The sequence below is a fragment of the Aedes aegypti genome, chromosome 2 (genome assembly GCF_002204515.2).
Source record: "Aedes aegypti strain LVP_AGWG chromosome 2, AaegL5.0 Primary Assembly, whole genome shotgun sequence".
Taxonomy (NCBI): Eukaryota; Metazoa; Arthropoda; class Insecta; order Diptera; family Culicidae; genus Aedes; species Aedes aegypti.
The window spans coordinates 87866562-87890194 of record NC_035108.1 but is presented as its reverse complement, the minus strand read 5'-3'; the positions used below and the strand labels follow the sequence as shown (position 1 = coordinate 87890194).

At 36.8% G+C, this 23633-nt stretch overlaps 3 protein-coding genes across 7 annotated transcripts in view; 1 reads left to right on the top strand and 2 right to left on the bottom strand.

The window, feature by feature from the left end:
• Positions 1-1759: 1759 nt before the first annotated feature.
• LOC5571844 (serine protease SP24D) lies at positions 1760-2718 on the bottom strand. The gene is made up of 2 exons (XM_001659919.2): positions 2443-2718; positions 1760-2372 (listed from the first exon to the last, which is right to left on the bottom strand). Exons 1-2 carry the CDS (start codon positions 2661-2663, stop codon positions 1835-1837), a joined length of 759 nt encoding a protein of 252 aa, XP_001659969.2. The 5' UTR covers positions 2664-2718; the 3' UTR covers positions 1760-1834.
• Positions 2719-10982: 8264 nt separating this feature from the next.
• On the top strand, positions 10983-11973 carry LOC5571053 (serine protease SP24D). The gene is made up of 2 exons (XM_001659442.2): positions 10983-11250; positions 11317-11973. The coding sequence occupies exons 1-2, from the start codon at positions 11036-11038 to the stop codon at positions 11843-11845; spliced, it is 744 nt and encodes a 247-aa protein (XP_001659492.2). The 5' UTR covers positions 10983-11035; the 3' UTR covers positions 11846-11973.
• LOC5571052 overlaps positions 11885-23633 on the bottom strand; it is a 72630-nt gene continuing 60881 nt past the window's right edge. For 3 of the 5 annotated variants that reach the window (XM_021841471.1, XM_021841474.1, XM_021841473.1), the window contains exon 8: positions 21683-21765. Coding sequence is in view for 2 of the 5 variants with exons in the window: in XM_021841475.1 (XP_021697167.1) it covers positions 12338-13477; positions 21602-21765 (1304 nt within the window). In the remaining 3 variants the exon portion in view is untranslated. Of the gene's footprint in view, positions 13478-21601; positions 21766-23633 lie in introns of those variants that run through there. The other 2 variants (XM_021841475.1, XM_021841476.1) reach the window with 1 other exon arrangement.

Here is a 23633-nt window from a genome sequence, read left to right as displayed (position 1 = left end):
ACCACTCAATTGTTATTGATAAATCATAGGACACCTATTCGTTCAGTGTGTACTTACACTCAGTTGAGATCAACTCAACTTTCATTCTTTACCGAGATCTGTAAAAGCGATCAGACAATGAATTTCAAAAGGACATATCACAGCAAAAAATCAAGTTTATTTAAAGCAGCACCTTTCGGTGCCGCTGACAGTAAACGTCACTTTTACTGAGATGTCAGCAAACGACCTTTAATCGAGATTTGCACACACTTTTAAGAATAATGAGAATTACAAGTGATGTAAAGAGAATTGCATTTAATTATTCTGCGACTGAATCCAAAATTTGACTAAATTTTATATCTCTTTTGATGCAATATAAAATTTCAATGTCTATTACCTCATTTCACATCATCATAAGAAGTAGGTGACATGATTTTAAACATAGTTATTGAAAGCTATAAAACTCTATTGCAATACTTGATTTTGTATTTATCTAAACGTAGATCTACTTTGTTGACAGCATCATGCAAACCGCCAAGATGTTTCTGAAAAAATGGACGAAAAAAGGTATCACAAGTGATTTGTTTTGCCAAAGTGAAATTATGTTTGTGTTAAATTGTTGATTAGCTGATTGATTGTTAATTAGTGATCGTTATTGAGTAGTGCAAAAGATGTGATATCGCACTTCTGGGTTTTGCTACAGTTGCCACATAGTTTCTCCCCTAGACACCGTAGTGATTTAACGTCGAAATAATTTAAGTGTACTTGTTATGTCCAACCTCAGACTGGGTTCAAAACTGATTTTTAAAATGCTATTTGCGGTCGGAACTCTAAAGAATTTGTTATTGTTGGTTCTGGTCTTTACATGGGAAGAAATAAGCTGTGTTTCAAAGATCTTTTACCATAATTTACCTTTCCCATATACACGCCGTGACCAGCTTACATTGGAGACGCATACAAGAATGGTCAGTGTTTTACAGTCGACTCTCCACATCTCGATGTTCTACATCTCGATATCTCTCCCTATGTCAATGATTTCAAAAGTCCCTTCAGTCTGCATACATTTTCACTCTCCATATTTCGATATCCTCCTTATCTCGATATCTCCATATCTCGATGTGTTTCTGTTGAGTGTTTGTTCTCAATTTTCTCTCCGTATGTCGATATTACCAATATCGAAGGTTACTAGACCAAAGTTTTGGGATTCAAAACAAATTGGGAGCGCAAAATGACGTCTGTTTGTGTATTACTTTCTTGGCAACGGAGTGTTTTTCAATCTAGTATTCATCAAAAATTTGTTCTTTATCTCGATCTCTCCCTATCTCGATGGTCCCTTCGATATCGAGATGTGGAGAGGCAACTGTATTACAGTATCGTCAACATTGTTTGCCCACAAAACAAGATACTGCACTATAGCTCATACTAATTGTATACTGCGGAATGGCTCATATGGGGTTATGGCTTTGGGGGTAGTGGCGTTCGGGGTCATGGGGTAGAGCCATTTTCATCATAAGGGTTCATTCAAATATTACGTAACGCAAAATTTGTCAACTTTAAACTCCCTCCCTCCCCCACGTAATAGCTTTCGTATGGAAAATTTCAAATTTTTGTATGGACCGTAACACTATGTAAGACCCCCTCCCTCCCCCTGTTGTGTTACGTAGTATTTGAACGGTCCCTAAGGATTTCAAAATGATGTGGAAAGTGGGATTTTTAAACTTTTTTTTGTTTTTTAAACCACCCTACTCTAGACATGTTCAGTGAATTTAGTGTTTCAGGATTGCTTGATTTTTTGATATTTTCCACTCCATTTTTATTGATAATTTCCACTCCAGGCTTTAGAAATCACTATCTCTCACTGCTGTTTCATAGTTTCCTCAATCCAGGGTACGAAGAAAGGCACAAAAGCATATCCATCCGTACGGATCGATCCACACTTTCCCAGCACAAAGTTGGCCACTCCAACTTGCTTTCCATTGAACACGGCAGGTCCTCCGGAATCTCCCGTGCAAATACCGTTATTATCCGCAGGCTTCTTCAGACACATGATTTTCTTCCACCCGGAATGAATTATTTGGTTAAAACATTCTGTCTCGTCCATCACGGTCAATGTGTTGCACTTGAGCATCTCGGAGATCGGCTCATTACTTCCGGTTTTTCCATGGCCGGAGATTGTAACTGTGACATTTACTGGTAATTCCCCTCGATAGAGCTCAATTTTTTGGATGGTTTTATCATAAACGAGGGCCTCTTCTAGCTCAATCAATCCGATGTCGTAATTGATCTTGGGGTAGTCAGCGTGAGGAATAATCCTTGAAGGTTTCACCTTTTTCCCTCCTTTTTTTAGGTGAGGTGAACCGACATGAACCTTTAAAACATCAGTTGATGTAGGACTGTGGAATTAATTATATAGAAATTAAAATTTACCCTATATTACAGCGCAATTGTAGAACTTTTTCTTACCTTCCATCAAGCTGCACGATGCAATGGGCAGCCGTTAGAATCCACTTTTCGGCGATAATCGATCCTCCGCACTTGAACTCATCCTTCTCGAAAAGGGCCACCTGGTAGGGAAACTGTTTCTCATTCTGTGCAAATTGGCCTCCGACGATTCTCCTGGCAGGTGATGGTGCAACTGCGCCGAAAAAGGCGGTGGCCAATAGCGAAACAAGAACCAATTGCATTACCCGGTACAGAACTTTGGATGTAACGATGAGAACTGAGAGCCCGTTCGATTTGATGCCAAGCGTTTTATAGTTCCTAGAGTTGATGGTGCTATTGGACTCAAGAGTAAACACGTGTTCGGTGAATACGATATCGACTGATAAGACGGTAGCCTAATATAATCCTCTTAGAAATCGTTTTGAAAATAAAAACTCATTATTGTTTTTCTTCTAACTCATTTCAAGTGGGTAACTGATTAAATTGTTGCATCAAATCTTTCCCGTTTCCGTTGGTAAAGTAGAGGAAAGCTAAATTATTTTTTAAGCTATTTATGAAGCTTATCCTGAAAGCTTGCAAAAGTACAAATCTCTTGTATTGAAATGCTTTGGTGAAAGTTTATCACAAGCTCACGATTCACAGTGCGCAAACTCAACATTCATTGGTGGTTTTTCAAAGCTAAAAAAAGTAACTGTACAAGTTTACAAGAAGTACAAAAAGAACTTGGAATGGTGATTCTATATTCAGCATTTTTCCAGCACCAAAGTCGAGCGACGTTTGCAGCTTCATTATGCAGGTGTCTAGATGGTCTACATTCGATTCTCATTGAAAAATGTTATCATCGCTTCAATAATTATGCTGACTTTCAAACAGCACATGTTACAGAGCGCATGAGACCACATTGAGACACATCTCAAGAAAAATGAGGCGCACCAAAACGGGTCTCACAATATACAGCGTTGCGCCTGCAAGAAATGTGGCTCCTGCACAGTAACTCTAGTTAAGGGTATGCGAAATATCGAATGATTCCATCAAACAGGCTTCGAAACGAAATTCCGCGGAATTCCACGGAACTCAAACAGGCGGAATATTTATCATACGAATTCGTTTCGTTTCGCCAAATTGTTAAAATATTTCCGCGGAAAATTGGAAGCCAACGGAATAAAACGGAATTTCGCGAAATTTTGAGTTTAATTTCGAACAAAAATGGCATAGCACACGCTTCTACTCCTATGTAGTTTCAGCCACACACATGTAAAAAAAAGTATTTTCACAATATTCTCAGGGAGCAAAAGTCCTCAATGTTGAGCATGACCACAGATGACTGAACGGTTCGTACACACTTGAATTTGGAAATCGACCTCGGTAAACGGATTCGCCGAGAGCCCAACAACTGATATCTCGGTAATTATTTAAAAAATGTCGGTAAAACTTTTACCGAGATATCGGTAAACGTCTACCGAATCACGGTAAAGTTCGCCGAGATCTCGGTAAAAAATTAGGCTTGCAAAATAGGTACCGAGATTCAGTATTGAAAATTACCAAAATCTCAGCTGTTGGGTTTTCGGCGAAACGTTTTACTGAGGTCGGTGAAATAATTTAAGTGTGTAGTTGCTACTCTGTGATTGACCAAAACAGTCGAAGTTGCACAGAGATTTAATGAATGGGGCTTGGGATTAGTAATGGTTAGCTCAATGTGCACTATCGACAGCTTACATTTTAAAAGTCAATAACGGCGCTGGCCACGTCCTTACGACCATCGGGGAAGGGTAGGATTGTTGGTAATGTGTAAAGTCATATACTTCTGTTCAGATAGTCAGGTTGCTATAAAAGCTCTTGCTTCGGTCAACTCGATGTCGAAGCTTGTTATCGCATGTCGAACTCAAATTGAGGAACTGAATTCAGTCAACTCTGTAAACCTTGTATGGGTACCTGGCCATTCTTCCATCGCTGGAAATAAATTGGCTGATGAGCTAGCTCGCGATGGAGCATCGCATGACTTCGTTGGCCCTGAGCCGGCTATTCCAATTTCGAAGTGCTGGGTGAAGCTTCAGATAAACTCTTGGGCGGCAACTCAGCACAAGCAATATTGGAATAGTTTGGAGTCGTATCGTCAAACAAAATTGTACATTACTGAGCCACCTCCAAGGGTGGCAAAGTATTTAACAAATCTGTCAAAGCAGAATTGCAGTCTCATGGTCAGAGCGTTGACAGGCCACTGCCGACTCAACTATCACATGGCAAATATTCAGCGTGCTGACTCATTTGTGTGTGACAGATGTGAAAGAAATTTCTTGACTAAATTGGTCAAGAAATTTCTCACAGAGAGCCTCATTTGAAATAACAATCTTTTCCAACAGCGTACTGCGATCAAAGAAATGTGACTTTCTTGAGCATTTCTGGGTAGAAATTTACCACGCATCGAGATAGGCGATTACTTTTCTTGTCAGCAGCAAACCAGCCTTTATCAGGAAAATCAAACACAAGCAGACATCATTTTGTCTTCGTCTAGTTATTTATCTATGATAATGGCCATATATATTTTAGGCATCCCCATAAACTTTGACGCTTCCTTATTTAGAAAAGAAGTTAATGATGTCTGTCATTATCACATTGAATATTATTATGGTATTTTACATTTTTTTATAAGAATAAACATGATTAGACACAAAATAATTCCAACACACAATTCCACAAAAGTTGAGACCTACAATGGTCATTTACCACTGATTACTTGAGTATTGGTTTTCTATTAGAGAGATTTTTTTTTTAATTTTTGGAATTATTTCGGATTTATCCAAAAACTTCAGAAGAAAAGTATGCAGAGAACCCTTAAAAAAATCATGTAGGAACAGAACATTTTTTTTAAAGGCAATAAAATTATTTCATAACATCTGCGATACCTTCCAAAATTTTACTTCAAACTTTTCTGAGATTCTGCCTTGCATAATTTTTTGATTTTTCCCTTAAATTCCTCCAAAGAAACCTTCCCGAAAGATTTAATAACAAAAGAAATGAGAAGAAATGTAATCAGTAACTCATTAAATTCGTTCGCTCACAGATAACAACAAGGAAACCTATTGACTCATTTACTCAGTGATAACTCCGAGAAAATTGAATATTCTCAAATAAAAAGTCTATCATCATTGCACTTTTGTTGCCTCTCAATCTCATGGAATCTCCTATATAAAATAACATATTAATACACCCCCGAGGGATTCCACGGAGGCATGCAAGTCGATTCTGATCGACCATTTCAAAAATATCTGAAACTTTGCACAGTTTTTTCAGTTCCATCTAAATCGTCATTTTCCATTATCAAATCTTCAAGTTGAGTCACGACTAACTTTTCAAAAGGGTGTATGTGAAAATGGTTCAAAAATATTCAAAAAGCTGCACAGCATAAACGGTTCGTTCGATTGTTAGACAACTAAAGAAACAAAGTTAGACAACTAAATAAAGATTCCAAAAAATATACACACAGTAAAAAAAGTGTTTTTTTTTGCATTAAAAAACATCATTTTTGTCACAAAAACTCAAATATCTCAAAATCCTATCGGAATACCAACGTAATTTTTTGAGGGAAAACGGTCCATTATATTAACTATCTACCATAAAAATAAACAAAAAAGTTATGACATTTCAAATATTTCACAAATTTGACACTTAGTGAAATTTTTTTTTTTTTTCATTGTTAATTTTTTTTTGGACCGCAGTTTGTTGCTGAATTTTTTGTTATGTGTCATGTGGTACCCAGGTTAACAAGTTGTTTTCATGATATTTTATTTAATGGTTCATAACTATTATAGCATCTATTAGAAAGTTAGACGCGATCCAGTGTTGTGATCTAAAGTCTTGATAGTGTCATATTTTTTATTGTACGTAACTGAAGAAAAATTCTCTCAATAGTGTTGAAACCTTTTGATAAAAGAAACCTATAAGAAATCTAATATTGAAGACAAAAGCTACAAAAAAAGTTTTCTATACAGGTATACTAGTTTACCTGCAAAAAGTTTACCTCGTAGAGAACAAGGCGGGTCTATACCCAGGTGATCTAGTATACGTAAAGCAGGTCGGTTTTTTCGGCGCTGGTTTTCTCCACAAAGTTAAAATCTGATTACACCTGGGTATAGACCCGCCTTGGTTTTTTCTGTTCGGAACATAAACCACTGCGACCAATATTTGATCTATTGTAGTATATCCCGCGTCCTTTGTGTAGTGCATGTCGTTTTACTTTATCACTATCGAGAAGTGATAAAGCATTCGGTTTTCTTACAGTTGTAATTCCTAACTTGATCACAGGAAAGGATTCTAACTGAAAGGTTCCTACCCTTCGAAGAGTGTGGTGCATGGACTCTCCACAGGCGCGCCTCTTTATCAGGCAAAATCGGATCCCTCGATAAAGCCAAGAAATTACACCGATATTGTCCATGCATCAGAATCCTAGTCCTTACTTCTTCAAACTAGAAAACAAAATAAATAAAAGATTAGAAAACAAATTGTTGAATTCAACTCATTTTTTTCCTTGTCTTAAGATCATTCTCGGCAACTGGGAAAACCGAGACTTGTCACTTTCAACAAAGTTTAAAATGTAACAAGGACTAAAAGTGTTCCTTTGATTACTATAACATCCTGTTCTCTTCGTTTGAAGCAGTCAGGACTAGGGTTCACTGGTAGATCTTTACCCCATAACGCACCACGAAAAGGTGATCTACCCGCGTTATGGGTTGGTAGAGAATAGACTTTGTTAATCATATTTGGGAGAAAGCGAGTAACTTCAACAACATCAAAAACATGATAGGTACATACCATGAACATACTCACGAAAAAGCTAAAAATATACTACCACTATGGTTATAAAAGATTTAATTGTAAAATTTTTCTTCAGTCAAGCAAACGACACCAAACTAGTCAGTAAAAACTTAAAAGTGATTTTGTTTATTAAATTCTAACGAGCAACATGAGTAGTCGCTTTCTCAACTGTTGCAGGCCGTTTGCAGAAAAAAAGTGTTCGAAAGAGCTACGAAATCTCACCGAAAGCACCATAGATAAACTGAAAGCGGCTGGTTATGCTCCAATGTCTACATTGAATACAAATTTACGCATTTGTACGTCCTGCCGTTTAAACGTTGACAAACGGGCAATCTGTACATCATCGGTGGATCAGGTTGCAGGAAGTTCGAAAACAACAACAACTGAGGAATTACTAGATGCACCGACAACAACTGAGGAGTTACCAGAAGTACCAAGTGCAGATAGTCTTGCCACGGTACCATCAGCGACATCTGTTTCAACAAATCAATCAGAAGATGAGTGCATCCAGAAGGTCAACATCGAACGCTTCAACGAAGGGATAGCTGGAATAAAAGTGACTCCGATTAAATATACGAAGATGGGTTACGTCAATTATCCCGAGAAAAAATACCGTGAAATCAACGAAGCTGTACGAAGAAACCTCTTCAAATTAGGACCTGAGGATGTGGAAAATACAGACTACGATGAGGTAATTATGACTATGAAGGAAAGGTTCTCGAATCTAGCCACGACAAGGAAAGAAAAATTATTGATTTTGTCGATGCTGCCAAGCTCGTGGTCTATTCAAGACGCCATTGATGAGTTCAAAACCAATAGAAATACAGCAAAAGAGGCAAAACAATTCAAAAATAACTGTCTTGCAACCAAAAATGGTAGGTCGAGTAGTTCATTAACAGATGAGACAAAAGAAAAAATAATTCAATATTTTTGAAGACGATGAAGTAAGTAGAGCTATGCCTGGCCAAAAAGATTATGTATCTGTAAAAAAGATGGAAAGCGTCAAGCAATCCAAAAACGATTGATGATGACTACTTTGAAAGAAGCGTATACACGCTTCAAGGAAATTAACGAAAATATTAAGGTAGGTTTTTCCTCATTTGCAAGCCTTCGTCCAAGGCAATGCAAGCTTCTATCCAATTCAGGAACACATAATGTTTGTGTGTGCACAACACACGAAAATATTAACCTAATCTTACATAGTTTGAAAAGAATCAATTTATCAAAGGATATTAAAATGTTAACTGGTAGTCTTTTGTGTGAAAATACAACATCAAATTGCTATCTACGATCTTATTCGCTGAGTTTGAAGAAAATTATATTGATCAGTTATCATTTGAGCAATGGGTGACCACGGATAGGTGTGACCTAGAAACTATTGTAAAACCTGTAGATGAGTTTGTGTCATTTTTTTGCTTGAAATTAGAAAGTTTAATTCCTCACGACTTTATTAAAACAGAGCAATCCCGCTTTTTAAAAAATACGATAAATACATTACAAGATGGTGAATTTTTAGTCATTTGTGATTTTTCTGAAAACTATAGCTTTGTATTACAAGATGAAGTGCAGTCCCATCACTGGAACGTACAGCAAGCTACAATTCATCCATTTGTTATTTATTTCAATGGAAGTACGCAAATTGAACATTTTAGTTTTATTGTAATTTCCGAAGATTTAAGACACGACTCAGTATCTGTAAATTTGTTCATTGCCAAAATGATTAACTTTTTACGCGTTGATAAGGATAAAGAAATCAGAAAGATATATTTCATGTCTGATGGAGCAGCATCGCAGTACAAAAACCGTAAGAATTTTTCGAGCCTATGTCAATTTAAATCAAAGTACGGAATTGATGCAGAATGGCATTTCTTTGCTACGTCACATGGCAAAGGTCCTTGTGATGCTATTGGAGGAACCATAAAGCGCATGGCCACAAGAGCAAGTTTAGCCAAAGAACGTGAGCATCCAATTAAAACTGCAAAAGAACTATTTGATTGGGCGAATCGCAGAAAAGAAGAAGATTTAACAAAATTATCATTTTGTTTTACTACTACTGAAGAGTACGAATTAACGGCATCAGAGCTCAGCGAGCAATATAATAACGCGAAAACGATCCAAGGAACCCAAAATTTTCACTGTTTCATTCCATTGTCAGAAAATTAAATTAAAGCAAAACTATACTCGAACTGTACTGATAATGATGCAAAAGTGTTCGATATTGTAAAAAAATTGAATAACAATAAATAAATAAATAAGTATTAATAAAATGTTTTCATGATCTCATAACGCATACCCAAATCCAAAACTTTTAAAGTTTATATATAACATTTAGAAACTCATCAATCATACTCTAAAAAAAATATCCTGGTAAAAAAAAATCATTTTCGTGTAATCTGTTAATTCATTTTAATTTATACATATATACATATACATATAATATTTATACATATACATAATATGTATACATATAATATACATAATACTAATGAATACATGAAAACGACTTGTTTAATTCACGCAAGGCCCTTAACAATAAAATCAGCAACAAACTGCGGTTCCCGTAAAAATTTACACCGAAAAAAAAAATTTTTTTCTACTAAATGTGAAAATTGTGACATGTTTGAAATGTCATAACTTTTTTGTTTATTGGTTTACCATCACCAAATTTTTATGGTAGATAGCTAATATAATGGACCGTTTTCCCTCAAAAAATTACGTTGGTATTCCGATAAGGTTTTGAGATATTTGAGTTTTTGTGTCAAAAATTATGTTTTTTAGTGCAAAAAAAAATTTTTTTTACTGTGTGTATTTTTTTTTTGAATCTTTATTTAGTTGTCTAACTTTGTTTCTTTAGTTGTCTAACAATCGAGCGAACCGTTTTTGCTGTGCAGCTTTTTGAATATTTTTGAACCATTTTCACATACACCCTTTTGAAAAGTTAGTCGTGACTCAACTTGAAGATTTGATATCGGAAAATGACGATTTAGATAGAACTGGAAAACTGTGCAAAGTTTCAGCTCAATAGAAAAAAATGAATTAAAAAATTTTCCAAATTTTGGTGCTGTTGCTTGGAATCACTCCCCCGTTTTACCAAATTTTCCGACAACTTCCCTAAACTAAAAAGACGAGTTTCCATTGTCCCTATGATGTCAAATCTGATAACATTAAAGAAGTTCTGCAAAAAAAAAAAAAAACCGTTTTTTTGTTATTTATTTGTACTTTTTTATCTTATTATGTTCTGGTCAGCCTACGTGCTCGTCATCCTTTTCAGTCTCGTTCCACTTTTTGATGAGAACATTAATTCTCTCTTCATTTTCTGCATCCATAATTGCCTAATTATCAATACAGTGATACCTCCATGAGTCGATGTTCCATGACTCGATATCGACTCGTGGAACCATACTAAAAACAAAATTTCATGGTTACTATGATGGTCCCTAGAACCAGCTTTCCAAAGAATTGCTGTTGCATGACTCGATATTTCCATGAGTCGATGGTCCCTTCAATATCGACTCATGGAGGTTTCACTGTAGTTTCCTCAAATTGAAAGAATTAGTAATTGTACACAGAAGTACGAAATAATTTGGTTTACGAGAACGACTTTAATGCATTATACGATGAGTGGAAAGATGGAAATAACCAAAACATTCCACTTTGCCGTTTTTAAGAGCGGAGCTTATCGATAATTCCACTTGGAATAAACCATCAATTACATCAGTTTCATCCACTCGTGGACTATAAAAACTATGCCGAAGAGTAGAAACTGCAAACACTCCAGTATCCCATTCACCAAAGCTAAGCCATGGTTATCAAATCAGTTTTTCTCATTCTTTCGGTGGCATTAGCTGCCATGGGTTTCCCATCGGACAAAATCGTCGGTGGTCATTTCGCGGAGGACAATCAGTTCCCGCACCAGATTGGACTTTTCTATACGGGCAACTTTCGCTGCGGTGGCTCAATAATCGATCAGCAATGGGTGCTCACTGCCGCACACTGCGTTTTGGACGGAATCAATAAGTAAGTCAACGGAACATACCTACAAGTATGAAATGAAATAATGATCTATATAAATAAATTCTACAGGATTCCTCCGAGCCAGCTCGCGGTGTACGCCGGATCGTCAAACCTAGCCGGAGATGGACACTTTTTCGAAGTTGAGGACACCTTTGCTCATGAATTGTATGGTGAATTCCAACATGATATCGCGCTCATCAAGCTGAAGGAGAAAATCGAGTTTGACGAAAGCATGCAAAAGATTGAATTGAACACTGAAGAACTGGAGGAATCGGATGCGGTTACCATTTCCGGCTTTGGACGCATCGGTACGGGCATGGACATTTCGGAACAGTTGAAATATGCCACTATGTACGTGTTGCGAGAAAAGGATTGCTACCAAGCCGCCGGTTTCGTGAGCAAGGGGTTGATCTGTTTCAACAACGCCGTTGACAATGGAGCCTGCAATGGCGATTCTGGCGGTCCCGCTGTTCATGACGGGAAACTAGTTGGTGTAGCCAACTTTGTAATCTCCGCATGTGGAACTCAATATCCGGATGGGTACGCGAAGGTTGCTTACTATGTCGACTGGATCAAGCAAACCATTGAAAGCTATTGATTCTACAGTTTCTATCGATATCCATACAAAACTCAATGATACGTTCATTACATGAAACAGGTGCACATGATTTATTCAGGTTTTGGAAGATGATAAAATGGAATCAAATACATAAATGTCGAGTGTAATGCTGTTCGCCTGAATTTTTCCGAACTTGCGCCTAATCTATCAGCCTATGTACACAGCATAACCTTAAACTAGTAATTAACTTTTCTCCTCAACGAGGGAAACATATATTTAAAGTCTTTTGAATCCTATGCTGCGTGATACCTAAACTTAACCAATAACTAAGGAATTGATCGATAATCAGGGAATGGGGAAAAACATACTGTCTTCTCAGGACTAAAAGTAATACATAAATAGTTCGTATATTCATAACTAAATCCTACTGAGTTCAGCTCTTGTTCATGTTAAACACCAATTAGCTATTATTTTTTCAGTATACCAGAGTACAATTTGTTGCTATCAAAAGAGGTTTCTTAGGTACTAAAACTACGCATCGAGATCGATCACTTCGTCCTTGATGCTCACATAGGGATGCAGCATGTGGGGCGGAATTTCATGTTCCTCGTCATCCTCGTCCTCGAGCCTCGCTCGTTTGATGCTGAACTCTTCGTACGGATAGTTGCTGCTGTCGGAGTTTTCCCCGCCGAAAAATCCAGAATTCTCCAAACTAGACCGACTGCTTTCGTTTAACTGTTGCTGGGATTGCGAGAGCTGTTGCTGCTGCTGCTGAGAGAAGTGCATCTTGATGACGTGTTTGGAAAAGTTTGAGATCACGAAACGATCGCCCTTTTTGGTGGGAAGCTTGGACACTTTGATTTGTACCGCACACATGGGGCATTTAATGAAGGCATTGTAGCCATTGAGTTCATATGTGACATTGATCATTTCTTCGGTAAGAGTGAGCTTGATCGGTTGCTTGTCGCTCCACATTTCGATCAGTTTGATGATGATATTCTGAATCTTCTTGACTCGGGCTTCGTCGCTCAGCGGAGGATAGACCGTGGCTTGCTCGAAGGCGAACGGTGGATTTTTGGTGGAAGCGATCTTGATGTCTGGTATGTGTTCTTGGAGCATTTCGCTGGCTTGATTGACCAGTTCTTGTTGCTGTTGGTGCTGTTGCAATTGAAGTTGTTGCATCATGGCGCGTTGCTCCCTTATTTCCCGTACCAGATTGATGTCTGCAATTCGTTCCGGCTTCACTGGCCGCTCAACGACACGCTCAGCTCGTTCCATTCTCTCTTGGACAGGTACGGGTCGTTCCGATCGGTGGTTCACCATTGGATCCGCGCGCTGCAGTTCGTTGGCGGCGTTTGTGTAATTCAGATAGGCACTCATCTGCAGCAGTAGTTTGCGATGCCCTGGGACCAGTCGAAACTCCCGTGCGGGATCAGTGCAAAATATGTGGAAGTAGAACTGCGTCTGCGGGACCAAGTGAATCAACTCTTCGCGGGCAAAACGTTCCATATCAACGAAGTCGTCATCGTTGAGATTTCGCAAGCTACTCTCCTGCTCATAGCCACACATTTTCAGCAGGTTCTTGAGGTAGGTTGGTACTGAGCCACACACTCGCTCGATTCGACTCCAGTTGATGTTGGAAGGCTTCTGCAAGGCGTTGGCGTTCTTATCCTAAAATAAAATAATAATTGTTAGAATTGTCGTGAAAATCTCTTACGCTGTAAATTAAAGTTTAAACTACAAGACTGGTAATAGGTCTCTTTTAAAAAACTTAATCGCTAATACAATGCAAGTCTTTAAATAGTTTCTATTTTTAGGGAAGGTCTCTTTTTTGACTGAAATGATCTCCAAAATTACATGTCACGCTAAATTTCAACTTTTTCGACCAGACGAAGAAACTTTTGGCAAACACCTGAATTAATTCCTGATGAAATTCTTGTAGAAAATTATGAAAAAATACTATACGAGCAGTGAAACTTGTCGAAATGGAATTTAAAAAAAAACTGTTGGAAATATACTTAGTGAATTTCTTAGTCGTTCTCCCAGATGAATCCTTATGAAAACTATTTGGACTCTTTTTGAGATCTCTAAGTTCCAGCATGAGGTCCCTAAAGTTCCTTTTTTGTGACACTTAGTCACTACCAGCCCTGAATATATTCTCCGACAGAGAATAATATTAGCAAACCGCAAACCGTTCTTTCTCTTACGTAACAATAATTTATTCCCTACCGCATTGATAGTATTCACATGGAACCACTAGTCCAATAGTAGCATTCGAATAGTTCCCCCTTCATATTTTGCGGCCAGCGTTCCAACGTCATCATTATTTCCATCGCTTCTCCGACCACTTCCATTGCATAATTCAGTGAATACTAATTTCCGCGAGTGTGAATCGCCCGAGAAAACCACGCGTCAGCTGGCGTTGCCGGCCGACGAACAAAACCAACCCACAGAGCTAACGTGAATACGCTAAGCCGATGAAAAAGTCATAAAGCTAGACGCGCACCACCCAATAGTATGGCGCACTGCACTGTTATATTTCTGGTAAAAAGAGTCTTGCAAAATTTATTTACTTGCTCCATTGTAGATATTTCGTTGGAAACAATGCAACAACACCCAGCATTGGAGGAAGTCGATTCGTTGGAACTGTTTTTTCCGCTCTCGAAAACAGTTTTGCGAAGAAACCCGATGAAATACGAAATATGCGCCGTCAGCACAAGCCAATTTGAAGAGGGTATTAGAGATTGTTATAAAAATACGGCTCGAAAAGCGAACAACAATACCGCAGAAACCACCACTCCATGGTGCCAACGAATTCCTAATTATGGAAGAAATAATAACGGATAAAAGTCGGATGAAATGAGCACAAGCGATAGGCTTAGGTGCGGGAAAAAGTGTAGCAGCTTATTTTTTTTAGGAAACACGAATATCGAAGTACAGAAAGTATGGATGAGCGAGAGTATCTGGTTAAGCGATAAGCACCGCTGAGCAACCATTGAATGTCGGCTAGCCCGTATATTCTGCTGCCCTTTTCTCTCGTGCGGTTCCGAAGGAAAGTGCGCTGTAAAAAGTGCTGAGCTATGTTAACACTACTAGGGATGTGCGAAAAGGGGCTATTTTCTGCTGAGTATTGTTGAGGTATAATTGCAATTAATGCCCTTGTTTAGCTTATATCGTTGATAGATATTTAGGTACAAGCTGACCAAATAATCTTCTCGATGTTCTTAACATAAAATATACACCTTAAAATTTATTATTAATAATTATTACATAAAATATATTAAAGGCTGGCTTTTCATTGTTAGGTATGATTTCATACCGAGCCGAGGTTTTATTTCGAATCATATGTACCGTAAAACGGGATAACTTTGATACTTTTTTGAAAGCAAATCTGATTATTTCTGTATTTTTTAAAACAGAATTTTCAATTTTATGTTTTAAAAACAATTACTAGCTAAGATACCAGTTATTTATTGCAGAACGATTCATTCTGAATGAACATATGATTTTTCATATAATTGAAAGTAAATTTTCGGTTTTGGAGTAACTTTGATAGTGGTTATGTAAACACATAGAAATCCATAATCAATGTACTGATTGACATTATTGCCGTAGGGAAATGGATGAGAGACTACTACTAATAGAGAACGTGGGTTAGATTTTATGCATTAAAGCACAGAATTTATCACAAAATATTACCTTCAAGAGAGTTTTAGTTGACACAAACATGGTAACACCACTGTAAAGCTACAACAATTTGTATAAATTTATATTTCTGAATGAATATCGATTGATTCTCATGTTCCCACATTGAATTCTACATAAGAAAATTACTTTTTGATATCTAACAAGTGTATTTCGAACAAAATCGAATAAATTTCGTAAAGTAAATAGGGCGTTGCATGCCCCTAGGCGTTTGACTTTTTATACGATAACTTCTCGCAAAAACTTTGTTCCGAGCACTTTTAGAAGTTTTGATTGCGCAACTTTTTGCCGAAGAAACTACTGTTCTATATTTTATGGTTACAGAGTTATCAGAAATTTTCTTAGGAAAAATGGTTGTTTTCAAATGCCAATATCACCGAAAGGCGCAAACGGATTTGCAATGGTGATTCTTGGTAATGCCTAACAATATATTTGAAACAAGAAAGCAAAACTTTTGTTAAGATCTTCGTGAACTGCTGGTGAAGTTTTTGGTGATACCCGTCCAAGCAGAGCTCGGACTTTACTTAAGGAGTTAACTAAAAAGTTCACTTCTAGTAGATTTTGACTTCCAATGAAACTGTTTCGCTATATAATAGAACATAACGGATACTAACAGAACTTGATTTTCGAAAAATTGACTCATGCACTAATCAACAACTAGATATTTCAGAACAAGATCGAACCGAACTTTTTCTCTGCTTTATGGTAAACATTATTCTATTAAAGCAACTTAAATGAACATTATGTGAACTGATATTCAGTTGATTACTTAAAAGTGAGCTGCATAAGCCAAAACATTCCCTTTTATCTGAACTTTTGGTTGCTTGGGCTAATCTTTTAAATATTGCAAAAATCTTTTAGGAAATTTCAAGAAAACCGTTAACGTATACCTGTGGATATCTTTGAAATATTGATAAGGTAAAGCGGGATAAGTGGGTAAATGGGGTAAGTGAAAATAATTAGCATATTTTACTAAATATGTGAATTAACGTTTTAAACTCATGCGTAAACCTTCAAGGCCATTCAGAACATTACGATACGTAAAAGATTCCTGAGATTTTTCAACCATTATTGCACAATAGAGCGAAAGATTGTTAACCTGTCAAATATAACTCCGTAACAAGTTGGCGGCGTGCAATCTTATTTTCAGTGGAAAAAAGTTGCGGAAAATAATGTCCTGTACCACTTCTAAGTTGTCCCCTCTGACAGTTTTAAACTGCAATGAAAAAAGTTTTAGAATTAATTCGACATAGACCTAAAACTATCTAAATTGAAACACCGTCAATTTTCTAATCACGTGGGGCAAGTGAAAAGTTTCTCATTAGATATTGAATTTGTTTTCTCTTTAGGTAGCTATAAGTATATAAGGTGCGCAATTATCATAGAATAACAGAACGTGCAGATAATTCAAGAAACACTTTACTCAAAGCGTTAAAAGCTATTATCATAGCCAAATCATGGAACTTCTCTAAAACAAAGGTTGCCAAATATTGCAATATTTAAATGTTTACTTCGGACAACCGATTAAAAGGAAGACATTGATTGAAAAGTTCCAATATAAGAGAACGCAAGGAAATCTCGTGGAATGTCTATGTAAAGCTAGTTCAAAACATAAAAATGGGGTATAGGTCTATCCACATAAAAAAGTTTCTAAATACTTCATTAAAGAATTGCGTTTGATTTCTCCCGAAGAGTTATCCGCCGTTATATTCGATTTTCTTAAAAACAAATAACGAGCGGTGGAAATTCTACAGAGTAGAAATGCAATTGCTGTTCCATGATTTAAGAACTATCATTGGAAATGTTGCAGTTATAATGTTGTCGAATCATTTCAACAAACATAACCAAACAGAAGATAATTCAAGAAACAAACAAAAAAATTTCTTTGTTTACATGTACATTGGGACGCCTAAACAAATGTTAAAGGTAATAGAAATCGTGAATATAACTGTTAGTTTTTGAATTTATTGTTCAAAACGATAAACTTTTCACTTGCCCCACTTGTGGGGCAAGTGAAAAGTAAATAGGTGGTTGTCAAAAACTTTTTCTGTACTGTTTTCTTAAATTTTACATAAAAATACATTTCAGCATACTGCTTATATTTTGTGGGAGTCAAGCTAAAAAATATACACGACCTCATTTGTTTTAATTTAAAGTCTCTAGAGTTTGAAGAATCCCAACTATGCGAAATCCATTACCCACTTGCCCCACGGTACCTTAGTGGGTTTTTTGGTTGTAATCTTCCTAAGAATATGACCTGCAAAATCTATTTTGTAATTTGTGGATGCACCTTCCAAGTATACCTGTTGATTCATTCTGAGAACTTTTGCAGGTTTTCCTAACCATGTATTAAAAAAAACGGTACTAGATGTTTTTGAGTGCTTGGTGAGATCTTAGACGAATGTCTATAGAAGTGCAGTTATATCAGTCAATTCAGTTTGATTCTACCCGACCAGTGTAATAAAAGAAAATTGTTGCACAATCTGTTCCATTCCATTGGTCGGGTAATTTAAGCTGTATTTGTCGTAATTTCCGGAATCCGGTCTCCGGAATTATGGGACTCCATTTTTTTCCGAACAAATCTCTTAACGCGCCCAACTTTTAGTTTACATTTTCATAAACTTCAGGAATATCCATTTTCGAGGTCCGTGAGATGATTGTAGAACTTCAGAGGGGGTCGTATCTCCAAAAAAATTGGGAACCATCGTTCTAGTGATTTGTAACTTCTAAGCGGATTTCTACTATAGTTAATCATGTTTAAAAGTTGTTAACTATTAATACACTTTGCAGAGTTGTCCACAATTAATTCATTTACCATTGGCTCAATTGCTGTAAAATATTACGGAGCCAATTAAATTTTACCTACAATGAACCGTGGAACAATTTTTATAGCAGAATTATCCATATAACTAGATAAACTTAAACTTGAAGACATGTATGTATTTTTTTAAATTTTAGCCTCGGAAGTGGCCATTTGTCCTTTAAAATTTTATTCCGTAACAATAATTCATGTCTTCGTTTTCTACTTAGATATTTAAAGTATTACTTAATAATAATAATCAATTTTATTTCAAAGTAAGGCGTGTGTGAACGAAAACTGAATGAAGAGAAGTTAGCAAAACTTGAAAAAATCTTTTGAAAACTAGAGGTAATCCAATATTATATTTTGACTTTTATTTCTTGTATTTTTCATTATCCATTTGTCAAAATTGTAACACTCGCAGAGCTGGGGTTTTCATACTTTATTAGTTCACACAAGACGTTTCAAGTTCAGCATAGACTATAGCCAGATATTGGAATGTTCGAGATTCAACAGCAACAATAGTGTAAAAAAAAGTTTGCTCTGATATCTGTTCAACTTTCATTTATCGGTCCTGGAAAATCGTAAATTGATCTGTGGCATAGTGATTATAATGCTGGTCCACCATAAACTAATTTAAATCACACACACGCTGAATATTTCTTTGTAAGTTTTCATTACAATCTGTCTGTGCCACTATAATCGGTAAAAAAAAACTAAAATTAAAAATTCATACTATTTGAGCTACATTTAAAAATTTTCCCAAGCTAGGGCCTGATGTAGTTGTTGAAACAAACGCATCTCATGCCGAGTACCTGGGATCGAATCCCATACCCGTGATAGTCACTTGTTACTTCAAAAGTTATAGTGACGATTTCCTTTGGAAGGGAAGAAAATTTTTTGAAAAAATCTAGGACAAAATCAAGTAAGAGAAAATTAATTACAATCAGAAAAATCGGATGCGAGCTCTACATTTTTGGTTTCCCAAACAAACGATTTGTTTTAAGAGTTCCTTTAGTGATTATTAAAATAATTCTGGCAGTTCCTGATAGAAGTACCTTGAGAGTAAGCTGTGCAGCTTTTTAAAGAAATTCTTAAAGATTACCTTGGTGGAATCGTAGTACAGATTCTTGGAGAAAATCTTTAAAGAAAATAAAGGGAATAATCAAAGATCAGAAAAAATAGATGCAAGCTCTACATTTTTTGTTTCTTATTTCTCTTTTTGGTTGGTTAATGGAAAAAAATAGATCTGGCTAAAACCTACAACTTTGCAGATGCCGAAACCTTTAAAATTTAGGAAAAATTCTAGTTTTAACTGAAATTTCTCAATCTTCAAAAAAAATAAGTTGTTTAAGACTCTAGCAAGAATTGATCATTCAGAATTCATTTCAGTCAGAACTGAAAAATCAGTTTATTCCCGATTAATCAACAAATCAAGAAAAACAACAACATTCCGCAACCCAATAATACAGGCGAATACTAGGCACTATCGATCCAATTCCTGTTCTGGGTCATCTAAAATAAGCTGGGCTCATATTTAGCCACACAATGTTTCTTATTGCCTAGTTCCTGTCAAGGAAAACCGTCATGTAAAAGTGAAGTTCTTTATACTGCAAAAAATAATTCTCAATGTTCTATTTAGAAGCGATCATTTGTCAAAATTGAAACAGAAGTTTTCTCCCGAACCGACAGAACTTCTAGAAAAATGAAAGTTTCCGTTTCTTCTTTTTACCGTTTTGTCTCAAATTCCGAACAGACTTTTCAGAAATTTCAGAATGGACTAATTGTAAAACACAATTCCAATGTTCTATAAATCTAGGAAGATACATGAGGTTAGAAGAAAATGGGTGTGCATGACGGAACCTAGTTTAAAGAAAATCGACTTAGAAGTTTTTTCAACAATGTTTAATTTCATGTATAGGAGCCGAAAAACAAGCATTTATTTTTGTTTTTCTGTTGCACGGAAAATCGCCTGAAAATTCAATTGAGAAGCTTGGAAGCCTGCCGAGCAAAATGTCACATACACCCCTTATCGTTTGGACCCATCAACCTGCTAGATACCTGAAGAAACATTTCGTAATGGAAATTTCCTTGATTACCCTGGGCAAACAGTATCATCGCACTTGCCACACGATATACGAATGCGAAAATGGCAACTTTGACAAAGAATGCTCCCAGTTAATAACTGTGGAAGTGATCATAAGAACACTAAGCTGAGAAGCAGGCTCTGTCCCAGTGAGGAAGTAATGCCAAAAAGAAGAAGAAGCTATCCAATAAGATTTCAAATGACGCCAACTTTCTGTGGAGAGGAATTCCAAACACAATGTTTAAACAAAGGTATTTCAGATTTTCATCCAGGTATATAACATGTAGCTTTCGCGATGATACTTTCTGTCCAGAGAAGTACGATTATTTCCAGCTCGTAAAGATCGTGGACCATTCTTAGAGTCGATGCCACACTTAGTTTTTGTTGTATAGCAGCAGACGTTACTCCAATACAGGTAATAAAAAAAATACGCCCCTCTTTTTGCAACATAAAAGATCTTGTAATGACAAAGATATTCGATTTATGTTTATTGCACTTCCCATGCATCAAATCAAGTTTCAAAAACTAAATTCTCATTCCCATTCAGGCATCCCTGCCTGCTTGTAGGGGCTTCAGTTCGCCTAGCAGCGTCATCGTGAACAGCGGCAAAACAACAATGTGAATAACATATATATTCAAGTCTAATGAACTTGGAATACCGTCGTCATTGTATGTTTCATGAGAAATCCAACCGGGGGCATAAGGAATTTCAGTTTTTCCATTTCCTTCATTCTATTCCAAAGACTCGCTCGCTCTATCTCTCACGCTCGAGCACTCAGTGCCAGCGTTTATCTTCGTTCTCCCTATCTCGTACCCACTTATTTTCCTTCGCCCAAGCACCGCACTTCAAGATATTCATCGTTTCAGTACTACTATCTCATATTATGTATTCTTCGAAGTTTCTCCGGTTTCTGCGCGCGCTCTTTCTCGGCGCCCTTTTTGCCATCAGCTAGCAACCACCTCCAGGCAGGGGCATCAGCAGCGGAGAAATAGAGGGCTCAACACTGCCATTCACTTTTACCATCTTCCGCTTGCTCCCTACGGTTAGCCCAACGAGCAAAATTTCTTCGCCTAGCTACGGCCAGCGAGCTCCGGACACAGTACGAGATTGAAGTGCAACTTTGGATAACAGCATTCACAGTATATGTTTAAATGTAATGGCACAAACGAGAAACGAGATTGAAGATCGTAAAAAGTTAGATACCTTCTCATCTAGTTGAAGCTCGCCAAACGCAGGCCGATCCGTTAGACTCTCTTTGTATTCCTCGTACTTTTGTACAAACTTGGCCCGTTTGCCCACCTTCGGGATTAGCTCCTTAATCATGTCGTATTTCAAACACCTGAATGCGCCTTCATCGATTTCTTCCTCTGAAAAACAGAATGAGAACACAACAAATAATGAGAATACGGGTTGAGGGGGCGTTGGGTGGCTAAATGGGCAATATTCCAAACCATAGTCTGGAAAGTTCGTTTGGTATTCGAGTCGATTTCAATGCGAAATTTAATGTTTGGTCGTAAGCCCGTACTTTATGTGTTTGCTACATTAGTTGGACTATGTACTTCCACAGAAGCTTGTTTCCTAAGGTCTTCCCTTGTGGCGTCGCCCCTCTTCGGTTGTGAGGGCATTATCTAGGGATTCCTTTTTATGTGGACCATCGATCAACATGAAAAGTTTGTAAATGTGTATACATAAGCTTTCGCTCCATAGTTCGAAATAGCAAAAACAACTCCCAACATCGAAGCGAGAGCGATATTACGCAAGACCGAAAATTACCGAGAAGAGTGAAATACGAGCCAACGGTATTTTATAATCAATGATAATAGCGGTAATTTTATAGCAGAGCGATTGCGCAGCAGTTGTTCCCGACTTGTTGTAAGACGGGGGAATGGGAGTCATGACATCGAAAAAGTTTTTCTTCGCACGTACGGGTACATACAACGGGAAAGTTCGATATGTTGATAAATTTCTGTCGAATTGAAAAATGTTTTCCAGCGAACGACAACAAGCGATATTGGCGTGTGTTATCAGCAAGCCAAAATGAAATAATGTGGTAATGCTTCGGTATTTTCAATGATAAAGACCTACATATTACATCAGATTCTATGATACCACCTGAGTCGACATTGATAAGAGAAGTTAAAATGTTAACAAATCATTAAAATACCACCGTTTGACTAGTTCCTTCGAAATATGACTGTGTTGGTACTAAATATGATCTGAATCAAAATTACTTAGAAGATATTTTTACCAAATAATCTAATCTAAAGTAGATCTTACTAAAACTCTACAGTACATTAAGAGATTTGATTTAAGTAATTCAATGCATGGTAATTGCCATTCAACAGCAACTGATTGATCAGACATAATAAATTCTTCATCACCATTACACATTACAGCGAAAGTAAGAGCAATGAAACATTACTTCTCAGTGCTACGAAAATCTTGGATACACTTTTTATACCTGGACTACTTAGAAGGTCTCGTCCTCTGAATATGGTTGCTACCGTTTTGTCTCAAATTCCGAACAGACTCATATTCCGAACACTCGGTATTTGTATGGCGATTTGGTTGAAATGTTTCGCTGATATATGTCATCAAATAACAAGGAAATGGCAGTCAATTGCAATTCAATTTTAACGTCATCAATATAATTTATATCGCGGGAGTAGTGATGATTCTCTAGTTTGAGGCCAGTAGAACAAGTTCAGATAGATTTATTTGCGAAATTATTCATTTTAATATGATTTATTCGTGCTGTTCGGAATTTGATTCAAGGTGTTCGGAATATGAGACAGAATGAACACAGTGTTCGGCATTTGAATGAAAATGTTGTTTCATACTTTTACGTAAAAACAAAACTAAAACTAATTCTATCAACATTATTATTGGTACACCCAACAGCCAACATTTAGACTTTGCAAAGAAATTAAAATTTACACATATATCAGCCAATTTATACCAATCAGATGCATTTGAAGTCACTGTTGGCCTTAAGTGTTCGGAATATGAGTCAAAACGGTACTACGACATAAAAAGAAGGATAAATACCGTTTTGATTCATATTCCGAACACTTAAGGCCAACAGAGACTTCAAAAATGCATCGGATAGTCATAAATTAGCTGATATTTGTGAAAATTTCCATTTCTTTGCAAGGTCTAACTGTTAGATGTTGGGTGTGCTGATTAAAATATTTATTTAAACTTGTTTAGTATTATTTTTACGTAAAAGCATGGA

What these genes read in the sequence shown, in the direction of transcription:
- LOC5571844 (XM_001659919.2), bottom strand. Translation starts at nt 2,663, where the DNA reads ATGCAATTGGTTCTTGTTTCGCTATTGGCCACCGCCTTTTTCGGCGCA. An exon ending in ATCGTGCAGCTTGATGGAAG is followed by an intron (nt 2,373 to 2,442) that starts GTAAGAAAAAGT and finishes TTAATTCCACAG; the next exon opens with TCCTACATCAACTGATGTTT.
- LOC5571053 (XM_001659442.2), top strand. Translation starts at nt 11,036, where the DNA reads ATGGTTATCAAATCAGTTTTTCTCATTCTTTCGGTGGCATTAGCTGCC. An exon ending in GTTTTGGACGGAATCAATAA is followed by an intron (nt 11,251 to 11,316) that starts GTAAGTCAACGG and finishes TAAATTCTACAG; the next exon opens with GATTCCTCCGAGCCAGCTCG.